Here is a 16336-nt window from a genome sequence, read left to right on the forward strand (position 1 = left end):
TCATATTTATTACCAACAGTCTGAGGTCGGTCTTGAAGTCCTACAATGACCTTCATTAACTTCACTTGTAATCGTGTTGCCTATTCCTTCATATATAGTCTTCAACTATTATACACATTAAGTTAATATTTAAAGAAACCTCAGTGAGCTTTAAACTTGGTTCTCTGAAGATGTATCTCCTTTCAGCTGATAAAATATTTATTTCTTTCCTATTATTGTCATATGCTGACTTTTCTACCACAACTTTGTTTCTTTATTCATCCATGATAAGAAAAATGATAAGATAAGAAAAATGAGAAATCAGTATGCATTTCCTGTTCACATCAGATGACAGAAGACAGGTTATATGGATATCAATTTTGCCGAGGATTTTCTAGTGCTTTAATTATCAATATAAACTATGCTACAAAACATATACTTAGTGGCAAGAAGTGAGAGTTTTGTAAGGATAATAATATAGCTTTGTAATTTTCTCCATTTAATTCATTGGGGAGATTTTGTTTTCCTGGAGCAATTCATTTTGTATAAAGCATGCTAATGTTATCTTTTTAATCACAAAGGACCTGATTCTGAAAGCCTTCTACTTGATTCATTGATGGTGTTACCCATATATAACTTTGGGATGAGCATCAGTAAATATTTTAATAACCAAAATACAAGGCTGCTGTGTTCCTCAAAAGACGTTCCTGCCTTCGTAAATTGTAGTAAAGCAAGTGAGTATCTGGGACTTGTCAGACACCACTGGCCTATTACTTATTTGACATACATAGCTCTACCTTTATTATTTTGAATCTTCACAATGACCATCAAGTTATGTGTTGTTATATTCACTTTGAGGAAACTAAAGTTTATATAAAATTGAATAACTTACTCTGTCACACAATTTGTACAAGTTAGAGCTAAGATTCAAAACTTTAGCATAATGCATTTTCTCATGGGATAGAATCTCCATGGATGAATGGATAAAGAAAATGTGATACATACTTATGCATATATGCATATATTATATACACACATACACACACACACATATATATATATATATGAATTTAGAACCCTGTAATTATTACCTTTTTCTCATAAGCAATTGAAAAAGTGTCAGCCATTTAGCACTTCCAACTTAGCTTAAATGTTAGTATTCCCTTATAGGTAAGAGTGTTTGCATATGTAGCATATTCCAGGTGATTCTACTGCCACTGCCCCACATTTGCAGACCCAACATCTGAAGTAGTTTCAAAGGAAATGTATTTTGGGGCAAGGAAAGCCTCTGCTGCTACCCACTACTCTGATTAGTGTGAACATGCATTCGCCCAAAGGTTCTGACTGTATGGTACTATATTGGTAATGGATGCCTAGAACTATAGCAAGACAAAATTCATGGAATTAAAGGATCTTGAAGATATTTTGCATGACATGTGAAGTCATCAAACATACCATTAAATATAGTATTTTGTGTTTATTTGGTAATCATTCTATTTGATTCTGTAGTACTTCCAGTTTGTTGACTTCTTATAGTTTTCTTATTGAAATAATTTTTTAAAATAAACCTGTATCTTTTTCTTTGTCATTGACATCAGTAACGGAGATGAATGTATATGGTTTGGAAAAAGATGCAATAGGAAAATTTTTAATTGCAATGGCTGTTTTGGGATTTATTTTCTTCATCTTGATTTTCCTTATGGAGACTGCCTCATGGAAAGTGAAAACCTTTGTGTTTCGCTATATTTTCTTTGGTATCTACAAGAAATTTAATAAGGTAAGTACCTGGCTATGGATCTTAGGGATATCTCTAAGACCAAAAACATGTCTCCACACATGCTGAATTCCATTATTGGATATAGAAATATAAATGAGTCTATGTTGATTGAAATCCATGTTAATCAAAGATCTTCATCGTAATTTGAACTTTGTGGTTTCTAAACACTCTGAGCTTTGCCAGTCAAAATATGGTTATTTTTTATAGTTTTATTATAATAGAAAGCTTTCCTTTGAACATCTCTTATCAGAGGTCCATTTCCTCCCAAAGTGCTCATGCACCCTAATTTGGTCCCTAGCTATTTAACAAACTCCCGGGTGGTATTGATTCTGCCAGCCTACAGAGTGCACACTTGATAGTAAGGCTCTGTAGCAGTTGCTCTCAAAATCTGGCATTTACCAGATTCTCCTGGAAGTCTTCTTAAAATACAAGTTGCTAGTCTCTGCTCCATGAGTTGCTGATTTTGTGAACCTTAGGTAGGGCCTGAACTTGCATATGTAATACATTTTCAAGTAGTGCTTCTGCAATTCCTTCATGCTTTGAGAACCACTGTCTGAAGTGTTTTCAGAAGAAAGAATATTTTGAGGCAAAAGGAGCCTCTCTGTTATCAAAATAGATAAAATTGCATGACTGTCCCATAAGCTTAGACTTCAGTCCAAAGTCTTACTATGCCAATGTGGTCTTTATTTATTTGATAGACAGAGAGAGATCACAAGTAGGCAGAGAGGTAGGCAGAGAGAGAGGGGGAAGCAGGCTCCCTGCTGAGCAGAGAGCCCGATGTGGGGCTCAATCCCAGGACCCTGAGATCATGACCTGAGCTGAAGGCAGAGGCTTAAACCACTGAGCCACCCAGGCGCCCAAACCCAATGTGGTCTTTCTTCACATTTCCCAGTACAGGTCTGACTCCATAGGTACTCAAGATACAATGTACATGAGTAAGGTATGAATGATAGCCCTAATGGAGGCATAAAAGGCAGGGAATATCCCAGAATTGCCTCCAGAAGTGGGGAAGATGCTGGGCAAAGGCTCAGCTCTGGTGTCATCAGTAGAGTCAGCACCTGGTGTCCAGATCTTATGAGTGCCTCCTATTCAGGGGAGCCATTAATCTGCAAGATTACATAGGGAATTTCTCAGTGGGTAGGAAAAGCCCAGGAACTGAAGGGTCAGGTCAAGTGAACACGCAAAAAGCTTGTTAGCACCAGCAAAGTCCAACACCCAAGGCTGAGGTCATACATTCCAAAGATATGCCTCAGGTACCTACTATGTACCTGGTATCATACTAGATGTTGGACAGGTCTCAGATTCCTGGGAGAGGCCCAGGAGGAACAAACAGATTCCCAGACTTGGAAGAGAGGGTAAAGGAGACCTCCATAGAGATACAAGAGAAAGGGTTTCAAGACAGGGACCAAATCAGAGTTCAGACAAATACAATCCAAAAAATATGTGCACTAATAAACAGAAACTCAAAATACAGTAAATGCATCTAGGTGTCACAAAACCAAACTTTGGGCATTGGGTGACACTTGAGAAAGTGAGTCCAAGGCATAGAGGTCAACTTATGAACAGACAAGGAGCTGGAAAACATTCAAGGAGCTATTATTATGTCTGGAGCCAAGGTTTTGGAAGGCAGGATGACTGCAACAAATAATACATTATATGTCAAAAAAAAAAAAAAAAGTGATGTGGCTGAGCTGGGAAAGGCCTCCAAAGTGCCATGCTAAGGATCTTGAACTTCATTCTGAGGGCAGTCGAATTTTGGGAATGAGGAATTTAATGGCAAAATTATATGGACTTGGGATTTTCTTTGAGGGGAAGTTTGTAATAAGAGTTTCAAATTATATAACATTGGAGTGTGCAGGTTTTCTCTTCTTTTCTCATTTTGCACTTTCCAAGGAATGTGCTAGTTTCATCTAAATCATCAAATGTGGGGCACCTGGGTTGCTCAGTGGGTTAAAGCCTCTGCCTTCGGCTCATGTCATTGATCTCAGGGTCCTGGGATCGAGCCCCACATCGGGCTCTCTGTTCAGTGGGGAGCCTGCTTCCTTCTCTCTCTCTGCCTGCCTCTCTGCCTACTTGTGATCTCTCTGTCAAATAAATAAATAAAATCTTTAAAAAATTTAATAAATAAATAAATAAATCATCAAATGTATCGACAACAATCTGTTCACAGTGTTCTTCTGTTTTGTTCTTAATATCCATTAGTAGTTTGTCGTTTTTCTGCTCCCCCAACCTTGTTTTCTTAATTACTCTTGATAGGTGTTTAACCAATTAATCTCTCCGAAGAACCAACTTTTGAATTTTTTACTTTTCTGTTATATGTTTTGTTTTCTATTTTATTGATTTATTTTCTTACCTTTATTTTTCTGTCTTGCTGTCTTGTGAAGCCATAGTAACTTAGAGAATAATAGCTATAAATAATGCTACAAAACAGGAAAATTACAGATGAATTATGTTTATGAACACAGATGCAAAAATCCTTCACAAAAATGTTAGTTTGAATTCATCACCTGGTAAGGTTTATTACAGGAATGCAAGCATAGTGTAACACTTTATTTTTTCTTAATTTTTAACTTAAATTCAATTTAAGTTAACAGTGTAACACTTTAAGTCATCGTACTAATAAAACATAATTCACTATATTAATAAGAAAAATCAGAAAAACAATTATAGTCCTGAGAGATTCAGAAAAAAGATTTGATAAAATTATATTTCTTACAAAATTCTTTAGCAAACCAAAACCAGAAAGGAACTTCCTTAATATGGTAAAAAGTAACCACAAGAAGAATCTACATCAAATAATATGATTTTTTTTCAAGATTTCATTTATTTACCTGACAGAGAGAGAGCACAAGCAGGAGGAGTGGCAGGCAGAGGGAGAGGGAGAAGCAGGCTCTGCACTGAGCAGGGAACCCACTGCAGAGCTTGATCTCAGGACCCTAGGATCATGACCCAAGTTGAACAATGTTAGATTAGTTTCAAGTGTCAACATAGTAAGTTCACAGGTTTATATGTTATGCTATGCTTACCACAAGTGTAGCTACCATCTGTCACCATACAACACTACTGCAATACCATTAACTATATTCCCTATGCTATACCTTTTATTCCCTTTTATTCCTTTTTTTAAAGATTTTATTTATTTATTTATTTGACAGAGAGAGATCACAAGTAGGCAGAGAGGCAGGCAGAGAGAGAAGGAAGCGGGCTCCCCGCCAAGCAGAGAGCCTGATGCGGGACTCGATCCCAGGACCCTGATATCATGACCTGAGCCGAAGGCAGTGGCTTAACCCACTGAGCCACCCAGGCTCCCTCTTTTATTCCATTTTTAAATTCTATTTTTATCCAGTTTATTATAGGTATTAATGCAATAGGGTAAGAAAAAAATGATGAGCATAAAATTGTAAAAATTTAAAAATTCATTATTTACAAATGACACCATTTTGTACATAGTCAAAGGAATGAAATGTTAAAATTAATATTGTTAAATAAAAAGTCTATATAGAAAAATCAGTTATATATCCATATATAAGCCACAAACAAGTGAAATGTCAAATGTTGTTATTCAAATAACATAAAAAGAAAAAGTATCTAGGAATAAGTCTAACAATTTATACAAGACCTTTATATGGAAAAGTAAAAACAGTATTGAGAGATTGAAGAAGACCTATAAATGAAGGAATACCATGTACTTGCTTTGGAAAACCCAATATTGGGAAAATGATAGTTTTTTCCCAAATTGATCTAAAGATTCAAAACAATTCCAGTCAAAATGCTAGTGGGTATTTTTGTGTGTACATGTTTGTGTGTGGAAAATGATCAGCTGATTCTAAAGTTTGCATGGAAATGCAAAATGCCAAGGATAGCCATGGAAGTGTTGAAGGAGAACAAAAGTGGTGCACTAACACTACCATATATAAGTATTTTTTTAATAAACTATAGTAACTAAAACAGACAAATAAAACAATGTATTAGAAAAATAATTTTCCTTAAGGCGTGGTTATTTGTAGTAGCTTGGAATTTTTCTTTTTTAAAAATGCAAGTTCTTGGGGCACCTGGGTGGCTCAATGGGTTAAAGCCTCTGCCTTCGGCTCAGGTCATGATCTCAGGGTCCTGGGATCGAGCCCCACATTGGGCTCTTTGCTCAGCAGGGAGCCTACTTCTCCCACTCTCTCTCTCTCGGCCTGCCACTCTGCCTACTTGTGATCTCTGTCTGTCAAATCAAAAAAAAAAAAAAAAAGGAAATGCAAGTTCTTGGACCCCACCCCAGACCTACTAAAATCAGAAGGTTTTGGTTTTATTTTATGTTTTATAAGCCATCCAGCTGATTCTGACACATGCTAAAATTCAAGAACAAATGGAATAGAATGTCTAGAAATAGATGCACAAATATGTGGTCACCTGATATATGACAACATTGACACATAATGCAGTGGAGAAAGGATATTCTTTTCAATTAATGGTGCTGATCCATTTGGTTATCCACATTGATAATAAGGAAGTTGACTCCTGTCTTACTCTGTACAAATCATTTGTAACTTAACAACTTTTCTGTAGATCTAAATGTGAAAGGTAAAATAATAAACTTTTAGAACAAAAACATAGCAAATACCTTCAAGATAGTGAGGGCATCATTATCAAAAGACATAAAGTGAATGAAAAGGCAAGTCACCAACTGGAAAAAGATTTTTGAATTGTTAATCAGTAAGAAAAAGACAGAAAGCCCAATTTAAAAGTGGGCAAAAGACTTGGGACACTGACTTTATAGAAAAGAATATCCAAATATGCAATAAATATATGTAAAAATTCACAACATTAGTAGTCATCAGTAAATGCTAATTAAAGCCACTAAAGGACACCACAGCATACTCATAAAAATAGTAAGTGCTGAGGCTGCAGAATGACTAGAAATCTCAAACACTGGTGTTGGGAATATAAACTGATCACTCTTTAGAAAACTGTCTGGCATTACCTTCTAAAGTATTGTCTTCACATGTTTATGAAAATGAGCACATACTGAGACCCAGAAGCTCCCCTTCTAGGTATAAATCCAACATAAATGCACACTCATATTCACCAAAAGACATTTACAAGAATGTTCACACAGCATTATTCATATAGACTGCCTTTAAAAAAGAGAAGCAGACCACATGTTTGTCAGTCATATAATGGGCATTAGGGGAAAGAAGGGAAAACTGAAGTGGGGGAGAAATGAGAGGGGGATATGAACCATGACTCATTATGGATTCTGGGAAACAATCTGAGGGTTTCAGAGGGGAGACAGGTTGGGGGGGAATGGGTTAGCCTCATGATGGTTATTAAGGAGGGTGTATGTTGTAATGAGCCCTGGGTGTTATACACAAAAATGAATCCAGGGATGCTACATCAAAAACTATTGACGTACTGTATGATGAATAACATAACAAAAGAAATGTCTGTTCTCACAATAGAATATAGCAATGAGAAGAAGCAGGCTATAAACTCATATGGAACAGCATGGAATAATAACACAACTATCATATTGCCCCAAAGAAGCCAGACACAGAAAAGTTACATAAAGTAGAATTCTGTTAAGAGAAAGAGACTGTCAGACCAAGAAACAGACTCTTAACTATAGAGAACAAACTGACAGTCCCCAGAGGGGAGGTTGGTGGGTGGAATGGGTGAAATAGGTGAAGGAGATTAAGAGTACACATCACAATGAACAGGAGTCATATGTAGAATTGTCGAATCACTATATTGTACACCAAAAACCAATTTAAAGCTCTGTGTTTACTGGAATTAAACTTAATTTAAAAATTAAAAAATAAAGTAGAATTCCATTCATATAAATTTCAAAAACAGACAAAACTAATATATAATATTTAGAGTTACAGGTCAGGATTCCAGTTACTGTTGAGATAATGCTCTGTTTTCTTTATCAGGGGTGGTTACATAAATATGTTCACCTTGTGAAAAATCATTAAGATGTAGGTTATGATTTATGCACTTGTCTGGATATGTCATGCTTTAAAAGTTTAGACTAAAAGTGGCATTAAAATTATTCAGCATATTTTGCACTAAACTACAATAAAATCTGTAGTTCCTAGAATTGAACCAATGTTAATTTCTTTATCTTGACCAGTGTACCGTGACTATGTAAGGTGTTAACATTAGAAGGCTAAAATGCATACTGGAATTATCCTGTGTTTATAATTGTCTATAAATCAAAATTTTCTCAAAACAGGAAGTTAAAAATTAAAATACGGTAATGGACATATCTTAGATTATTCTTTCATACTCTTTCTACCATGTGGAATACCCTGCCCTTTTTTCTCCCTTCCCGTTATAAGCCTCCTAATTAACTCCTATTTACTTTTTAAAATTCAGTTTATTTACCTTGTGAAATGGTCCTTGGATTCCACTCTTCCTCTCAGAAAAGAAAGAGTTAATCTTCCCTATTCTTAGTTGTACTGATATTTTATAAAATAAATGTAATTAGCAAATAGTATTTGGTTATAATTTATAGTGTGTTGTGGTTCCAGTTTTTTCCTCAAGATTTTATTTATTTATTTGAGAGAGAGAGAGAGAGAGAGCATGAGAGGAGAGAGGTCAGCAGGAGAAGCAGACTCCCCGCTGAGCAGAAAGCCCAATGTGAGACTCGATCCTGGAACTCCATGATCATGACCTGAGCCAAAGTCAGTCACTTAACCAACTGAGCCACTCAGGAGCCCATGGTTCCAGTTTTTGATGAAGTGTCCGTTTTGATAGGAACAAACTACTTGCTCATGGGTAGGAGTATAGTTTTTAAACTTCAGAAATAGGAGATAGGTATATCCCCTATTGTATATGTCATATACATGACAGTGTGACAGGTATGTAGGAAGTTTTTGGGGAATGATTTGAAATTTCTTTTCTGACATGTTTGAGATTAATCCCCAGTTAAGCTTCCTGAAGCCAATCAGTTATCTAGACTAGATGTCTAAGAGGTCTCCATCTCTGTGATGCTGTTTTTGAAAATATAGGAAATAGTGTCCACAGAATTATCTGGGGAATCTGAAGATGATGATGTGCAAGCTGAGAGAAACAGAATCCTGGAGCAACCTCAGGAATCCCTGAATTTCACAGTACTTATTAAGGAACTCACAAAGGTAACATTGTTCAGTGGCCAATTTATGATTTCATTCCTATTAAAGATCATGTCATGAGCGTCAAGGGCTCACTGTGATCTTCTGAATCTGTGTGTATTGGTCCAACAGAGTAGGAGAGTTTTTGTGAAGTTGTATGAGGTCCATAGTGGTCCATAGGGGTCTGATGTATTTTTTTTTAATTTAACCTATACATATCTTTTGCTATATTGTGTTTTCTGTATTTTTTAAGATATATTTTACATGTCCAGCTGTTTTGGCTGTCAGAAATATTTCCCTTGGAATCCAAAAGAAGGAATGCTTTGGATTGCTTGGATTAAATGGAGCTGGAAAAACTACTACCTTCAAAATATTGACTGGAGAAGAGACTGCTACCTCTGGGGATGTGTTTATTGAGAACTTAAGTATCACCAAAAATCTTCTAGAGGTAAGACATGATTACTATCTGAGATGTGAGTAGCATGATTACTTGGAGGAGAGATAAGAGGAAAGTAGTGGAAAGTGATAGGTAGGAATCCTGGCAGGTATTGATATTGATACTGTTGACTCAGCCAGCAGATTTCAGAGGGAGAAATAAATTTTTGAGGGAAGTGATAGGATAATAAGAGCAGCCTTACTCTGAGAATCTAAGACAAGAGTGTCTTTACTATTCTTTGAAACTACTAGAGAATGAGATGGTGAAATAGGAGGCTCCTAACTTTCCCTCATTCCATGGATAAACTGAATAAATACTTACACAGAGATCATTTCCTTCTGCGAGAAATCCAGAAATGAATTGGTAGATTCTTACACATCATACAATTGAGGAAATACTCACATTAAAAAGGGTAGGATAAACTGAAACACATTCTCTCTGTAAACCCCACCTACAACACAGTGTCTTACATTCAGGAGGGAATCCCCAATTCCCAGATTCTGCCTAAGGACTGAAAAGTTTAAACCATACATGTAGCTCCTCAGTTTTTATGGCTTCCACCCAAGAGACTGGTCCCCAAATCTAGCTCTGGGTCTGACAGGATGGCTCAGCACAAAGCAAGTAGGCCAACATACCCAGCTCCCAGTTTCTTGCCAAGAGGGGCTAGACTACATATCTAACATCCCAACAAAAGTTGAACTTCAAATTAATCTGCATCTGGGAACTAATGGGGCAAGCAATTAGTATTCTTCCAGGAACATGAATGAGCTTGTGGGCACTTCCTCTGCTTGATGGGATTTGATACACTCTAATCTCCCAGGGTCACTAACATAAGCAGTGGTTTTGACAAGCACAAAGTTTTAAGAGGTTTGGAGAACCCCTGGCCAGATGATTTCTTCTATGTGAGGCCAGCTTATCTAGGCAGGGAGAGTTGGCTTTTTTATTTAATTAATTTATTTAATGCAATATAGAGAGGAAAAAGGAAGAGACAGTGAAATAGATTGTAAACAAAAGAGCAAGGTAAATATCCAGAAAAGACCATAATGAGATAGGTGATTTATCTGCTGGAGAGTTCAAAGCAATGATATTAAGTATGCTAACCAAGTTCAGGAGATCAAAGCATAATCTAAATGAGAATTTCAATAAAGAGAAGCATAAAAGTATCAAAAATCATATATCTGAAGAATCTAACAACTGAACTGAAAAATTCAATAGAGAAATTCAGCAGTGGACTACATCAAGCAGAAGAAAGGGTAAGATTTCAAAGACAAGTCAGTGGAAATCCTCTGATAATAGAGAAAGGAAAAGAAATGAAAAAAGTGAAGATAGAATAAGAAACAAAAGGGACACTATCAGGAGGACCAATATATGCATTATAGAAACTTACGAAGGAAGAAAGAGAAAGGAGCAGAAAACTTATTCAAAATAAGAGATAAAAACTGCAAAACTGGGGAAGGACATAGGCATCAGATCTAGAAGACCAAAGCATTAAAAGAAAAATGTACAAGGAAGATGTGGTCCATATACACTATGGAGTATTATGCCTCCATCAGAAAGGATGAATACCCAACTTTTGTAGCAACATGGACGGGACTGGAAGAGATTATGCTGAGTGAAATAAGTCAAGCAGAGAGAGTCAGTTATCATATGGTTTCACTTATTTGTGGAGCATAACCAATAGCATGGAGGACAAGGGGCGTTAGAGAGGAGTAGGGAATTTGGGTAAATTGGAAGGGGAGGTGAACCATGAGAGACTATGGACTCTGAAAAACAGTCTGAGGGGTTTGAAGTGGTGGGGGGGTGGGAGGTTGGGGTACCAGGTGGTGGGTATTATAGAGGGCACGGCTTGCATGGAGCACTGGGTGTGGTGAAAAAATAATGAATACTGTTTTTCTGAAAATAAGTAAATTGGAAAAAAAAAAGAAAAATGTACATCCAAAGAAACCCACACTGAGACACATAATTAAATTATGAAAAGTTAAAGACAAAGAATTTTGCAAATGGCAAGAGGAAAGTGACTTGTTACATACAAGAGAACTCCCATTAATGTTCAGAAAATTGTTCAGCAGAAACAGGCTAGAAGTGAGTGGGGTGATATAGTAAAAAATAAATAAATAAAAATAAACAAAACAAAGTGCTGAAAGACAAAAATTGCCAACAAAGAGTACTATACCTAGCAAATGTGTACTTCAGTATAGGGGAGATGAAGACTTTCTCAGACAAACGAAAGCTGAGGGAGTTTAACACCACTAGAACACTCTTCCAAAACACAACAACAACAAAACAAAAACAAGACAAAACAAAAAAACTAAACAGGGTTCTTCAAGTTAAAAGAAAGGATAGAAAGCAATATGAGAGCCTAACAAAATATGAAGCTCGTTGGTAAAGATCAAAACCAGAAATGTTTTACTATATGGGTGGTGGGTAAATTGTTTTTAATTATACTGTAAAAGTTAAAAAAATATTTAGGGGCACCTGGCAGCTTAGTTGTTAGGCATCTGCCTTTGGCTCAGATTGTGATCCCACGATCCTAGGATGGAGCCCAACATTGGGCTCCCTGCTCAGCAGGAAACCTGTTTCTCCCTCTCCCACTCCCCCTACTTTTGTTTATGCTCTTGCTGTGTCTTTCTCTGTCAAATAAATAAAATCTTAGAAAAATAGAAAAGAAAAAAGTATTTAAACAGCTATAACTAAATTATGTTAATGGATGTATAATACAAGACAGGTAGATATAAATTGTGACATAAATAGCATATAATGTAGAGGAAAAAGAGAAAAGCAGAGAATTTAAGTTGTTAAAAAGAGCTTAAAAGATACTGTGATAAAACATTTTGTGTAAGCCCCTTGGTAACCACAAAGAAAATATCTAAGAAATTACATTAAAGAAAAGGAAAAGGAATTAACACCTATCAGTCAATCAGTCAATCAAAAAGCAACAACAATGACACACAAAGGAATCCAGGAAGAGAGAAAAAGATGGACAGAAGAACTATAAGACAAACAAAAAACAGTTAACAAAATGGCAATGACAAAACCTTCTCTATCAGTAAGTCTCAACAGACTAAACTCCACCGCCCCCCCACCAGAAAAAAACAGGCTGAATGGATAAGATTCAACTGTGATCTTATTAATTCTTTCTAAGAATCAGCTTCTAGTTTCACTTATGGTTCTACTGTTTTTCTGATTTCTATTTCATTGATTTCTGCTCTAATCTTTATTACTTCTCCTCTCCTGCTTGGCTTAGGCTTTATTTGCTTTTCTTTCTCCAGGTCCTTTAGGTGTAAGTTTACCTCGTGCATTTGGGATTTTTCTAATTTTTTGAGAGATGCTTGGATGGTTACGTATTTCCCTCTGAGGACTGCCTCATTCATATGTGGAACATAAGGAATAGTGCAGAGGACAATGGGGAAAGGGAGGGAAAACTGAATGGGAAAAAAATAAGAGAGGGAGACAAACAGTGGGAGACACTTGACTCCAGGAAACAAATTAAGGGTTGTAGAAAGGGAGGTGGGTGGGGTAATGGGGTAACTGGGTCATGGGAATTAAAGAGGGCATGTGATAGAATGAGCACTGGGTGTTATATTCAACTAATGAATCATTGAACATTATATCAAAAACTAACTATACCTTGGCTAATTGAACTTAAATTTTAAAAAAAGGAAAAAAGAAAATGAAAAAAAAAAAAGATCCAACTATGATGTGTCTACAAAAAACTCTTTCAGATTCAAGGATACGCATTGACTGAAAGTGAAGTTAAGGAAACATATTTCATACAATTGGTAAGCAAAAGAAAGCAGGAATGACTAGACTTATGTCAGACAAAATAAACTAAAACTGTCAGGAGACACTAATGATAAAAAGTGTCAATTCAATAGGAGGATATAATAATTGTCAATATATATGCACCCAACATCAGAACACCTAACTATATGAATATCAACAGATCTGAAAAAAGAAACTGATGCAATAACAGGAAACCTCAATAATGGATAGAACACCCAGACAGAAAATCAGTAAAGAGTGAATTTAACCAGCATTATAAATCAAAATGGACCTGACAAACGGAACTTTAAACCTAAGAGCAAAAGAATATACATTCTTTTCAAGCACATGAGTAGTATGTTAGATGACATGTCTGGATGACATGGTAGGTCACAAAACAAGTCTTAACAATTTAAAAAAGATACTGATGTGGAAAACTTTATGTCAGTTCCCCTCCCAAATAGAATTATTATATGGTCTGGAAATTCTCCTTCTGGCTATATAAAATCCAAACAGACCAATAATGACTATGGAAATTGTAGTAATAATCAAACCTCCTCTAAGAAAGAAAAGCCCAGGACCAGATGATTTCAGTGGTGAATTCTACCAAACGTTTAAAGAATTAATGCCACTTCTTCCCAAAATCTTCCAAAAAATTGAAGGTAACACTTTCACACTCAGTTTACAAAGTCAGAATTATTCTCACACCAAAGCCTATATAAGGACACTACAATAAAAGGAAACCATAGGCCAGTATGAAGGTTAATATAGATGCAGATGTTCTCAACAAAATACCAGTAAACTGAATTCAGTAGTGCAATTCAAGCATCATGCGCTTATATCAAGTGGGATTCATCCTTAAGATGCAAGGATAGTTCAACAAATAGAATCAATAAGTGTGATGTACTACATTAATAGAATAAAAGGTTAAAATCACATGATCATTTCAAAAACGATCTGAGAGAGCATCTCATGATAAATGCAAAGTGATATTTCATTGTCATTTTGATTTGCCTATTTTCTTGCTTATTGGCCATTTGTTTATATTCTTTGAAGAAATGTCTATTCAAATCCTTAACCCATTTTTGAATCAGTCTGTTGTTTTGTTGTTGACTTTTAGGTCTTCTCTATAAGTCCCAGGTATTAATCTCTTATGGGATATAAAATTTAGTTTCTTCAGGGCACCTGAGTGGCTCAGTGGGTTAAGCCTCTGCCTTCGGTTCAGGTCATGATCTCAGGGTCCTGGGATAGAACCCCGCATCAGGCTCTCTGCTCAGTGGGGAGCCTGCTTCCCTCTCTCTCTCTGCCTACCTCTCTGCCTACTTGTGATCTCTCTCTCTGTGTCAAATAAATAAATAAAATCTTTTTAAAAAATTTAGTTTCTTCCTCCCATTCTGTGGGTTGCATTTTTACTTTGTTGATAGTGTTTTTTTGATGCACAACATTTTTAACTTTTCATGAAGTCCAATCTTTTCGTTGCTTTTGGTGTCATATTTAAGAAATCATTGCCAAATCCGACGTTGTGAAGCATTGGGCCTTGCCTTTTTTCCCCCCTTAGTCTGTTTAGCTACAGGTTTGTCAATTTTTTTATCTTTTCAAAGAACCAACTTTTGGTTTCACTGATGTTCTTTATTTTTCTCTTTTCTGTTTCATTTATTTCTGCTCTGCTGTATTACTTCCTGCTTTCTGCTAGCTTTGTGTTTAGTTTCTTCTTTTTATGTTTCCTTGAGTTGTAAAGTTAGACTGTGGATTTGAGATTTTATTTTTAGTGTAACTGTTTAATGCTACACTTTGGCTCTTAAGCAGTGCTTTCACTGAGCCATATAAATTTTGGTACATTCTGCTTTCATTTTCATTCATCACTACATTTTTCTAATATTCTTTGTGATTTCTACTTTGATCCCTTGATTAAAAGGGTGTTCAATTTCTACAAATTTATGAATTTTCTAGTTTTATTTTGTAATTCATTTTTAACTTCTTCACACTGTAGTTTAAAAGTGTTTGGTATGACCAGGGAATAAACCTAACCAAAGAGGTAAAGGACCTGTAATCTAGGAACTCCAGAACACTCATGAAAGATATTGAAGAAGAAACAAAAAGATGGAAGACCATTCCATGCTCTTGGATCAGAAGAATAAACATTGTTAAAACGTCTATACTGCCTAGAGCAATCTATACTTTTAAAGCCATTCTTTTTTTTTTTTAATTTTAATTTTAATTTTTCACCACACCCAGTGCTCCATGCAAGCCATGCCCTCTATAATACCCACCACCTGGTAGCCCAACCTCCCACCCCCCCGCCACTCAAACCCCTCAGATTGTTTTTCAGAGTCCATAGTCTCTCATGGTTCACCTCCCCTTCCAATTTACCCAAATTCCCTTCTCCTAACGCCCCTTGTCCTCCATGCTATTTGTTATGCTCCACAAATAAGTGAAACCATATGATAATTGACTCTCTCTGCTTGACTTATTTCACTCAGCATAATCTCTTCCAGTCCCGTCCATGTTGCTACAAAAGTTGGGTATTCATCCTTTCTGATGGAGGCATAATACTCCATAGTGTATATGGACAACATCTTCCTTATCCATTCACCCATTGAAGGGCATCTTGGTTCTTTACATAGTTTGGCAACCGTGGCCATTGCTGCTATAAACATTGGGGTACAGATGGCCCTTCTTTTCACGACAGCTGTGTCTTTGGGGTAAATACCCAGGAGTGCAATTGCAGGGTCATAGGGAAGCTCTATTTTTAATTTCTTGAGGAATCTCCACACTGTTCTCCAAAGAGGCTGCACCAATTTGCATTCCCACCAACAGTGTAAGAGGGTTCCCCTTTCTCCACATCCTCTCCAACACATGTTGTTTCCAGTTTTGTTAATTTTGGCCATTCTAACTGGTGTAAGGTGATATCTCAATGTGGTTTTAATTTGAATCTCCCTGAGGGCTAATGATGATGAACATTTTTTCATGTGTCTGATAGCCATTTGTATGTCTTGATTGGAGAAGTGTCTGTTCATATCTTCTGCCCATTTTTTGATGTGTTTGCCTGTTGCATGTGTGTTGAGTTTGAGGAGTTCATTATAGATCCTGGATATCAACCTTTTTTCTCTACTGTCATTTGCAAATATCTTCTCCCATTCCGTGGGTTGCCTCTTTGTTTTGTTGACTGTTTCCTTTGCTGTGCAGAAGCTTTTTGATTTTGATGAAGTCCCCAAAGTTTATTTTCGCTTTTGTTTCCTTTGCCTTTGGAGACATATCTTGAAAGAAGTTGCTGTGGCT

The 16336-nt window shown here is 36.3% G+C and overlaps 1 protein-coding gene across 1 annotated transcript in view; it reads left to right on the top strand.

Annotated features, from left to right (window-relative positions):
• Positions 1-16336, top strand: part of LOC122895416 (phospholipid-transporting ATPase ABCA3-like) — a 177751-nt gene that overhangs the window by 137054 nt on the left and 24361 nt on the right. The window contains exons 22-25 of the mRNA XM_044232803.1: positions 561-713; positions 1578-1756; positions 8758-8883; positions 9113-9307. Of these exons, the coding sequence (XP_044088738.1) occupies positions 561-713; positions 1578-1756; positions 8758-8883; positions 9113-9307 (653 nt within the window). The remainder of the gene's footprint in view (positions 1-560; positions 714-1577; positions 1757-8757; positions 8884-9112; positions 9308-16336) is intronic.

The sequence above is a fragment of the Neovison vison genome, chromosome 14 (assembly GCF_020171115.1).
Source record: "Neovison vison isolate M4711 chromosome 14, ASM_NN_V1, whole genome shotgun sequence".
Classification (NCBI taxonomy): Eukaryota; Metazoa; Chordata; class Mammalia; order Carnivora; family Mustelidae; genus Neogale; species Neogale vison.